This window comes from Mixophyes fleayi, chromosome 4 (assembly GCF_038048845.1).
Source record: "Mixophyes fleayi isolate aMixFle1 chromosome 4, aMixFle1.hap1, whole genome shotgun sequence".
NCBI lineage: Eukaryota > Metazoa > Chordata > Amphibia > Anura > Limnodynastidae > Mixophyes > Mixophyes fleayi.
Genome location: NC_134405.1, coordinates 193127055 through 193138713, shown reverse-complemented (window position 1 = coordinate 193138713; position 11659 = coordinate 193127055). Strand labels below are relative to the sequence as shown.

The window sequence follows — 11659 nt, the reverse complement described above, 5'->3', positions numbered from 1 at the left end:
CTCTTACCTCTATCTGTATGCATTACCCAGTATTGTTTTATTACGGTTTGTTCCCAATTGTAAAGTACTAAGGAATCTGCTAGCGCTATATGTGGATGATGATAATGACCATCGGCTGAAAAGATTGTGATTCTGCACACTCCATAGAGATATATGGACACTTGCGGTCATGAGTGCATACAGACTGCAGAATTGGAACAACATCATTCCCTTGTTGAGATTTTTAGTCCGGTTTAAAAATCAAATGAAAGGATACAGTGCGCTTTTGAACAATAATTGGTCATCGTTTAAGTGTACACATTAATGAGATATCAGGTCGAACAGTTGTTTATTATTTGATTGGCCTGATGATCTTCTGAAAACACTATAGTGTGTATCCAGCCTAAGTCATGCTACCTGTACATTGTTGTGATATTCAATGGCAGGTGGTTATAGTAAAAATAACTGTTGAAAAGGCATCATGTATTGGTAACTGATGGACTTCTGATTTATAGTTTCAGGACATACAAAACGTTGAAATATAATGTGATTTGTTCTGTATCACCAATATACTAACACAGATCAGATTTTTAAGGGGGAGAAAGGGAATTTATTTAACCAGAGGTGGCAATGCATCATTTTACAACTGAGATGACTGAAGCACTGTTACCTGTGTTAAATTCCTTCTAGGGGAGGTACCAGGGTCATGGTCGAGGTCGGGGATCACTTGAAGTCAAGTCTATGACAATATCAAAATGATGGGAAACCATTGGTTTCTCAATTTTCTTACAGTCAGTTCAGTTCAACAGGAAGGATAATGACAAATGGTATGAATTTCAACCCCATCAGCCCCTTAAAAAACAAAATAAAGCTCTGCACTTTAAGCTCATAGCTAATCAATTTACATTTTATTTTATGTATGGCCATGATTTACTATTTAGAATGCAGGCCTCCATGGGAATGTGTACTGGCCAAACAGTGACAGTGTTAATACGAAGCAGAAGATTTTGCATGCAGCATTATCATTAATAGTTTATGTTGGAATCAAGAGGCCACTGTTGAAACAGTCGAATTCCAGTTGTGAATAAATAAATAAAAAATTGACTGGAAAAAGGATGATGCAAAGTTTGATAATCTTATGTTTAACAAAGAATGCAAACGTTTCTTCAATAATCACCAATAAATTATCAAAAATAGAGATGTTGTTAGAATAGTTAATACAATCTCTGAAAAGTAAAGTAAATGAAGCAAATCAATGCACTGGTGTGTGCATACATTTATATGCTGAACATAGCTTTCAAGTATACAATGGAATACCCAGTGCAGGAAAATCATAACTATCCAATATAAAAAGGTAGGTGGAAAATGATAAAGTATTTAGTCTTTCAATTAATGTTAATGTGATCTATAGGTTGGTGCTTCATGGCAGTGACACCCATAATTCAAAACGTTCTGGAGTGATAGGGCACTTTAGATAATAAAAGGTCCAGAAGGATTTATCAAACATTAAAATATAATTAAGAATTAAACAGACCTTATATGGTAGTTTAAAAGGACGGATGAGAACATAGCATATCTGCTCAGAAAATACTCAAGAAAATTTGCATAAAGAGCATGACTGTGTCTAGATGTTAACTGTAACTAAAGAGTTTAATTTTACTTGGATGAATAATCCACAAATATTTAATTTTGAAATAGTATCAGTCTAGTTTTATATTTAAAGGGGTTTCCTTACATTTTACAAACTACTTACTTGGTTAGTGCTATAAGATATTTGTTTCTATCCTGTATTTGGGGAAATTATGAAAACAGTATATTATAAATGTCAATGGTTATGATTTTGCAGAAACCAGTAAGAGGACACTTCACTGCATGCAAGTAAAAAGTCTTCACTTCATTGCCCAAACACATCCCACTACTGCTTGGTTACAACTCTGTAAGAAACATTTTGATTAGACCTTCCAGATATCGTTAAATTTTCAAAGGTCCTCTCCTCTAATTTTGATTTATACAAGTAGAGAGGACGGAATTTACAAGGATGGGCTGTGCTTGACAACTGCTTAGTTACAGCACACGCACAAAATACAGTAGCAGTTTTTAAATAAATAATGTATAAAGCTGCACTGAATAAATTCAAGGGATCAATACAAATATAATAAAAAAGTCCACAAAATATACATTCTTTTTCTCCAATACAATGTTAACTTAAAACCTATTTTAAATGAAGTATTTCGGTCCTTCTTTTTTCTCCAGATTAAATTTGAAGAGGAGCAATTACAGCAGCTTCACGCTCAATGATCCCTTTACCGTTTGCTATGAGAGAAGATGTAAACAACACACATGTAATGTGTTCAATACTACAGACCCCATCACTTAGTGCTATTTGCACCTGTCTGCGAAAAGCCTTTAGTGGCATTCAGCATAATCACGGATGCAGGTTTACAGCTTGGAAAAGAGTGGAAGGCCATCGCACATGTCTGATTTTAATTTAACCCAGTCACAAACACACTGGATTGTTGTTCTTTCTTGTTTCAACACCTTGGCGGCTTTTTTCAGTTTTTCCTCATTTCGATCTAGATAATGCTGACCATCTGACTGTAGTTGGAGGAGCTTTTCCTTGCGGTTTTCATCTAGTGGTGTGTCTTCACTCATGACTGGGTTGAAACGGAAGTAGGTGTCTGGTGGTAGCAGTGCATCAAGCATTTTGTGAACCTCTGAAGCAAGATTAAAAAAAATAAAAAAATTGTGTGATTACAAAGCAATTTCTATATTCATACTATTTCCAGTTTGTCAATTGTTAGAGCAGCGAACTAATTTTCAGGCAACAAATGTTATATTTGAAATTCTAGACATTGTTTTTAGCTCTCAAAATCTCTTAACTTTCATATAAATTAATGTATATATTTATATTAGTAAAGTCTTAATATTTGTTCTTATTTTAAGAACATCTTTAATATATACATAATTCCAGAGCATAATCGACCTTGCACCTCCACGTTAAACCTCTAACACTCTTCTATTGCAGTTAGGATAAAATTATCTATTCAATGACTAATTACATTAAAAGTACTAATCCCCATTTACAGAATGGTGAGAGTTCTTTCCCTGGTATCAGTTTCCTATATGCCTTGGGTGGGTAAAAGGGGCAGCCCTGAGGACCCGATATGCAAGAAGGTTGCACTGGAGCATAATGTTGTGCCCACTTCAATTCATGATTCAAAGTTCCAGCTCCATTGGTTACTATGCTGTGTTTTTGACATGAGCCTGACAATTAGCAGAGCAGGTTATACAACAGAGAACATTGGGTCTTCATTTGTGGAGGCCTAATTTTATCAGGGGTTCCATCTGGAGCAAAGGGAGAGGGTCCCAGTGGAGTGATGGGATGGTTAAATCACTTGTAAATACACATGTCCCAAATAAGCCTGTTTTCCTTACAATACTCATTTATAAAAGTGTCTGAGGCACAATACTCCCTGATTTCTGATGCAAAGTTGTCAATTCCCATTTTGTATGTGATACAGTACCTAAGACATGCATAAAACCACAATGTGAATGTGTGTGTATTTATTTGTCTTCAGTGCTACAGTCTGTGCAGGTCAAGCACTGTTAAAAAACAAACAAACAAAACACACATTTTTCTGGAAGAAAATAAAACGTATCAATAGCAAAAGAGTTCTGTCCTGAATAAGCCCTGCAATGCGTATCAGAGTAAGGTTTCAGTCAAATTAAATATTGGCCATGCTAAGAACTGCAATCCACACAACTTGTGAATATGCTGAGCTGGCAGAGCAGGACAACATCAGCAGATTAAAAATAGCTTCACCATCACTCTCATTGTTAACAAGAACCATTGAAACAATCACTGTGGAATCAATTCAAAGAAAAAACTATGAATGGATATTGAAGAGCTTATGCTTTCACACTGTTCAAATGCGAGATGTTTTTGTTATGTGACAGTTAAAGTGGTATTAACTGATTTGTTAGTCTTGCAACTTTGGATGCATTATTAAAAATAAAAATATATACATCTATATTTAAACAAATGCAGTGACACACAGTAGTTGCAAAAATATTGACAACCTTCCAGATTTTTCAAATAAATCATAATTTCCTATAAACATAAGGTGGAATTACTATTTCATCTATTTCTCCAGGATTCTTTCTCTGCCAGAATATTTGTTTTTTATTCTGTATTTAATATTGTGTATTCTTTAAAGCAAAAAATTAAAATAAATGTCATTGACAAAATTATTAACACCCCTGACCATCGATAGAAACCCAGTTTTCTGACACTAAATAACAAGGCCATGAAGTGCAATGTTGAACTCATAGGGCTAGATTTACTAAGCTGCGGGTTTGAAAAAGTTGGGATGTTGACTATAGCAACCAATCAGATTCTAGCTGTCATTTTGTAGAAAGTACTAAATAAATGAAAGCTAGAATCTGATTGGTTGCTATTGACAACATTCCCACTTTTTCAAACCCGCAGCTTAGTAAATCTAGCCCATAGAGTTCACAATGCTATGCACACATTCAAGGCACCCAGTGCCAGATGCAGTGCAGTACCCGTCACATGCTTGACTGATGCTCATTTCTTTGAAAGCTTCATTTTGCTTTCTGTAAACATAGGGATCATGTGCTTTCCCAAAAAGCTCCATCTTGGTCTCATCTATCCATGGTGCAAGTTGAAAAAAAATGTACCTTGTATTGGAAGGTCAATTTGACTCCAGTGAAGAAAGCCCCTCAGTCAACTACTAAACAATTGAATAATCCTGCCCTGCAATCTTCGATCAAGTTCTCTCTTGTGGCCATGTCCAGTATGGTTGTCTACAGCATGTTACGGTTAAACTTCATTAAAACACTACAATGGTGGAAACTGGTCTCTGGAGATTGATTTGTAGCTTTGAGATTGTCCATGCGACCCCTTCATACAATTCTCTGAATTTCTTTCTTTTCTCCATGTTCATTGCAAGGTAAAGTGAAGGAGAATCACCTGCCTGAAATCTAATTATTTCTAACTACTTCTCAAATGTGCCAACACCTGTGTATGGTCCATCTCCGGACTTTTGTGCTGAATAAGCTATTATTTACCAAGTTTTTATGCTTACTGTATTTCATTCCACTGCCAACCAAATAAATACATATGTGGATACCAAAATATTTATATGGTCAACAATGATCTGGAGCATTATTGGAAAAAACTACAAGGGTGCCAATACTTTTGATCCTGACTGTATATTAGTTAATATTGACAACTACAGGATCTTTGCAAATTTAAGATTTATGACCAGACTGGACACAAATCAGAACATTGGAAATCTTGTCAATCAACCAGATGTAGAAAACTTACAGGATCCTTAAATCTAAAAAATATAATACAGGTTGTTCTAAGCATCTTTAGAACACTCACCATTATTTAACTTTATGACTGCTGCAAACAATAATAATATTTAACACTTTTGGAATTATATATAATTTATATCAAGATTTAGCACTCTGCACTTGTACATTAAGGCTGTGAATATCTTTCTGTGTTGTACTTTAATAGACTTGCAAAGAGGAAGTATCATGTAGAAAGACGCTTCCGATATATCAGGGATATTAATAGCGAGTTGCATTTTTTACTATTATGTTCAAATTTTTACTTCCTGGACCCTTTTAACAAATACATTTAAATCCATACAAAAGGCAATTTAATCAGCCAAATAAGGGAATGTTTACCTTCAGTATCGGTAGCACTGCTGATCACATTGGTCAGTTTGGCTTTCAGACTTGTGTGTGTTGCTGTACTCTTTCCTGCCCCCTCATAGCGTCCGGTACCCAGTGAGATCACACATTGGATAGACACATCTGGCCATAAACACTTACTTTCATGAATAGCCAATGCGCATGGGTTATTAATAAGTAAACCTCCGTCCTGTAACAAAATGTTTACAAAATATTTTAGAAACAGAGTTTGCCACATTACAAATTTGCTTCAATGTGAAGAAGGTAAAAAAATGATGTAAGACAAGGTAAGAAACTGGACAAAGCTGACATTAGTCCAGTGCCTACACATATGATCTGGTTTAGGGTATGTGGTCAGTATGGCGGCCATCTTAAAGTCAATCACCTTGGATGCAACTCTAATTTTTTAAATGGGAAGGTAGTCATGTGACATATCAAACAGATGCAGACTTTTATAAGAAAAACAATGGTGTTCTTTGTTATTACATAACTGTATTCATTCTCGAATTTTAACTGATTTTTTTGTAGGTAGTGACATTAAAGACAATAGCACTAAAACAAACAGAACGTGTTGAGATTGCTCTGATATCTGGAGATCAGAGAACATGTGCTATAGCAAATGATTTCAACCAACGTCACCCAAATAGGCCACCCATTAGTCACAGTGCAGTTGCCAAATTTAAACAAACGGATCAGTTGCAGATAAACCAAAAAGCCCTTTCTCTCTGCTATTTTCCATGGTGGCCAGAACGGATTAGGGTTGATGGGTGAAGATTGGGATACAGTAAACGCTTTAATATTAACCGTAAAGATTATGGGGGTGGGATAAAATTAGGTTTCAACGGGTATAACGTTTTAAGACAGAAAAAAGGTGTTCTTCTGGTCACAACAGTAGGATGCTGCCATAAAAGCAGATTCCAATCCCATAAATAATTGTCCACAATGAGACAGCTTAATGACATTTTTGTGTATGGGAACCTCATTTAAGCTTTGTTTGCTGTTCTATGAATGTCTTATTTGACTGCTCTCTACACTGTTATAAATGTACCTTTCTGATTGTAACAGATAAAATGCAACAGTAAGGCATGGAAAGACACTAAAGAGGAAAAACACTGAATTTCAAAAATATATAGCTATTCTGCTTTAAGTGAAATAAATTATTAAGTACTATTATACTTAGTTGCCTATTAAATAATACAATTGAGATTTCTACAACACATTTTTACTTAAATCAGATTTTTTTATATTGAATTCAATTATTTAAAATGAAGCATTGGATTAATTTGAGATATGTTATACTATCATTAATCCTTCTATGACTACGAGTATATTCAATGCACAAACATGGCCACATTTCATTTTTTAGCAAATTCTCCCCCCTCTCAAGTAGAACAGGTTTTTCGTTTTGATTTCTTTTGAAGAGAACCTTGAGACAGAGAGGATCATAAATTATTTAGCACTGTTTCACTCTGAGCTGGATCTCATTTTACTACCGTTGTGATAGATACACAAGGGATGTTAAATTGGGTAGAGAAAAAAAAGAAAAAAAAAAGATCCTTAGCACGTTTCTATAGATACCTGGAAACCAAATGACTTGCAAAATTAGCTTATTGCTAATGATTTAAATAAAAAGTAGGCCTAAATCTATGTAACAACCCCTATTTACGGAATACATGGTGGCTCCTGTCCTCAATGTATAAACCTTCTGGAAGCCTACATCATGTGCTGGATAAACTAACAATAATATGACAGTCACAGAAGTAAATTTGCTTGTTTAGAATTTGAAAAACATTACATTTATAATCTTTCACCAAGCAATCAGTAAGTAATTATAAAGCTGAAAAGATATATCTTCTCTAAAATAAAAGAACCATACAGTATGAACATTTATTTTCTCATATGGGAGAGATTTTTTTAAGAATGATGTGTACTTATGCTCCTACGCAGAATATTTTGACATAGAAAATAATTGGCAATCAATAATAAAATGTAGGATGACGACAACAATGGTTTGTTTATAGATGATCCAGACAAATGACAAAACAACTTTTCCACACGATACACAATTGCAAATGACAAGAAAATTACCCAAAGAAGAATGTCTGCTAAATCTACTATATGGACATACCTCTCAACATTGTAGTTTTAACAACTGGGATACAATCTTGTAACACCCAATTCACCCTGCCACAATTCCCAACTGCTAAGATCTGTTCTTTTGGATTCTTTGAAATCAGATTGTCCTGTGTAAATAGCGATCATTGGGAAGTATGTCTAATCAGACAGAGACTTCACCAGATAAATAAGAACTATGCTACATCCATGTCACATCTGCAGCCAATCACAAGTGGACTGTGTGGGAAACCGCTTGTAATTGGCTAGCAAATAAGGAACAATTTAGTGTCAGACAGGATAGTATGAGGACATTTCATTTTTTTTTCTCAGGATTTTAACCCACATTGAACTAAAATAGATTCAGAAGACAATATATTTTCCCATTGAACCACAGTGGATCAAAAAAATAATGATTTTATATTTCATAGTCAGCATCATTAAATGTTTTATGCAAATAAACTTTACTTTATTTTTTTCATATTTTGGTATCATGGACAAGGGAACCTTGCCTATTTTTTAAAAAATGTATATCAATATTCATGAAAATTATGCTTTACTAGATTCCTCCTTTATGTCTACAAACTGCAGAAATTGTAATGAGAAAGTTTGTTTTAATGCAGGCTCTGGATTGGGTCTTCACGATCACGCGAGATTTCATTAACTAACTTATGTAAAAAAAAAAAAAAAACCTGAACCTGGGGCTTGAACCATGGAATGCCAAGTGGTGATCTTCCAGCTCAGCCAAAGAGTCTGCTGAATGTCTTTATTTCTCAGGCTTTTATAGATTCCGGTTATTTGATCATCTACATCTCTCTACTCAGCAAGCAAGGGTGTGATCAGCATATATAGATCCCTTAGTTTCCCAAAGGACTAAATATTTTCAAATACCCATCCTCAGATATTTTATTGACAAGTTTTTGGTCCAAACAACGTAATAACTATTCTATTAGGCTTTGCCTGAACAAGAGTTAACCTTGTAAAGCACAATAGCTCTAATTCTGCCTTGTTCATATTCTGGATTTTGACTCTAGCAGGATCAATATCTATAGGCAATGATGTGCCAGCACCAGAGCCTTTGGCTTACTATTGGGTTTCAGCTTTGCTGCAGAATGACCACATGCTACAGGTCAAAGGAGGGACTGTCCCCTTTTGGGGCCCTCTGGTAAAAACCATAAGGGCCATTACACTCTGCGCTCAAAGGCACCCATTGCTGGTTTACAGTGGCACAGAGGGTCCAAACCCTCTCAGACAATATGCAGCTTTCAAGTTTTAAAGGTTCTTCTAGCCAGTATGCATTTTGCCTATAAGGCAAAACAGTAAGAAATATTAGAGATGGAAGTACACCATTTATCAAATGTTTTTTTCTTTAGAATGGTGTGTGTTATTATACATTTTGATTAGGCTTTACTTAAGCTTTAGTATTAATGTTATCACTCTCCTGGATGTCAACCAGTAAGCAAGCTCCTGAACCGGTCAACCGTTCACATCACTACTTAAAACTAGTTAAAATTACTAAGCCTGGTTTGTAAGACTGGCATTAAACTCTACTATTTGCCATATATACAGTTAATTCTACAGTTGATAAATCAAGTATCATACTGTGCAGACATATAGTCATATTTCCTCTTTCCAATATAGAGTACTCAGTCATTTGCATAAATAATTAGTTCTTGTTAAAAAGCAAATGTTGCCTTTGCAAATGTAAAAACTGAGATAGTACAAAACTGTGTTTATCCTCAAACTATAATGATACAATTGAATTCAATAAAATGAGCAACACACTGCAGTATACATTGAGAGATATATGACTTGGCAGGCCCAGCTGTAATATTTGGGAGCACAGTCTTCTGACTCCATAGTAACCATTGCACATCACTACTTGGAAAGACATGCTTTGCATTGCTAGTTACTCTCACAGTTTGGCTCCTTTGTTAACAAGAAAATATAAGAAACTCAGTTCTTGCCAATACTTACAATTTAACAGTAAGTATTTTTCTAATGCGTGACAAGTTTATTTTGTTTACTGTTAAGGGGACAAAGAATTTAATAAAAAAAAATGTTTACTACACAAGGGAGCAAAATCTCAACATAAAAAAAAGATGCATCCTTTTAATTTTTTTTTTTACAGCTACATAAGAATGAATGCATTAAGAACGTTAATTAGCTTCAGGGCTTCCCCTAGACAGAAAAAAAGAGGTCCCTGATTTTAGTTAACTAAACATGCTTTCTACACTATTACCTGGGAGTCAACACATCCGTCAAGCTCTGATTAAACAGATTACATACACAAATTATGTATTTATGCCTTTGCTGAACAAAGTAATCCAGCACTTATTGTTTATGTTGGAACAATGTGTAGCTTTATATTTGATTAATGACACATCCTATAGAATAAATTACTTTAATCAAATGTTTCCTGTACTTGTTATTTGATGATAATCTTTCTATCAGACAGGATACCTAGCGGACATCTATATTTCTGTTAACATGATAACAAAACCTACCCTTCCAGCTCGGTGCTTAGGTGTCATGCTTGACACCGAACGGTCCTTTATTCCCCCACATCCAATTTGTATCCAAACTCTCTTACATGCAACGAGGAAACATCTCCAGAATATGCACATATCTCATAGAAGACACTGCAAAAACTTTAATTCATGCACACACTATATATCGCATTGACTATTGGAATTCCCTTTTTATAGGTCTGCCACTAACCAGACTTTCAACCGTAGAAATCTATTTTGAATGCAGAGGCTAGAATAGTTTTCCTGGCAGAGAAGTAGTTGTTCTACTGCGGCTCTGCCAGCCTTTACACCGACTGCCTGCACTTTGCCAAATCCAATAGAAAATACTTCCAACACACAACTTCATTAACACAAATACACCAGCATGTAACTCTTCACTTGTCTCGGAATATCTCCCAAGTTGACCTGTCCACTCCGTCCAAGATCTGCCTCTCTCATCCGTGTTGATTACTCGTTCCTATTCTCAGTTAAAGGACTTTTCAGGCTGCACCCACTCTGAGAAATTCCCTTTTACTAAGCTGCGGGTTTGAAAAAGTGGGGATGTTGCCTATAGCAACCAATCAGATTCTAGCTTTCATTTATTTAGTACCTTCTACAAAATGACAGCTAGAATCTGATTGGTTGCTATAGGCAACATCCCCACTTTTTCAAACCTGCAGCTTAGTAAATCTAGCCCTTAGACTTGCCTAGCCTCCAACCCTTCAACTGTTCCCTGAAAACTCACATCTGTTGGCAAGCTCATCAAATTAACAAACCTTCTTCTTAACCTCCATAGGCTATTCTACCAGAATACTAGCCCTCTGCACAGTTCACTGAAACTTACACTCTCTCTCTATTGTTGAACAACCGCCTCACCTTCAAACCCATATTGCTTGTGTCTGGAACATATAGTCTCCATTAAGCAAGTTTTCCCGTAGCAATCTAAATGGACCAATATGTAATCTGTGACTGTAAATCTCATGTAGCAAACTCCTGTCTTCCTACAGATTGTAAGATAGCAAGCAGCACCCTCTTACTGCTTTGTCGTTTGCTAACTTATTCTCGTTTTATTACTATTTGTTTGCAATTTTAATACACTCCAGAATACGCTGGCACTATATAATAATATATAAAAAAATAATAAAAAATAAATAAATGTGGTCCATTCCTCTCTGCATAATTGATGTAACGAATTGAGATTGTGGGCTGTTTTAGAGCACCTACTTCTGCCCAGGTCAACATTTCTATGGAGTTCAGGTCAAAACCTTTATTATCCGCTTCAAAGTGTGATTAAGGCATCTATTTGTGGTTTCATTTGTGTTTTTAGGATA

The 11659-nt window shown here is 35.4% G+C and overlaps 1 protein-coding gene across 3 annotated transcripts in view; it reads right to left on the bottom strand.

Moving 5' to 3' along the window:
- Nucleotides 1–865: 865 nt before the first annotated feature.
- The window catches only part of PNPLA8 (patatin like domain 8, phospholipase A2), a 50236-nt gene continuing 39442 nt past the window's right edge, over nt 866–11659 (bottom strand). For all 3 annotated transcript variants that reach the window (XM_075209038.1, XM_075209040.1, XM_075209039.1), the window contains 2 exons: nt 5701–5896; nt 866–2693 (listed from right to left, as the gene is read on the bottom strand). In XM_075209038.1, the coding sequence (XP_075065139.1) occupies nt 2419–2693; nt 5701–5896 (471 nt within the window). In that variant the 3' untranslated portion in view covers nt 866–2418. The remainder of the gene's footprint in view (nt 2694–5700; nt 5897–11659) is intronic.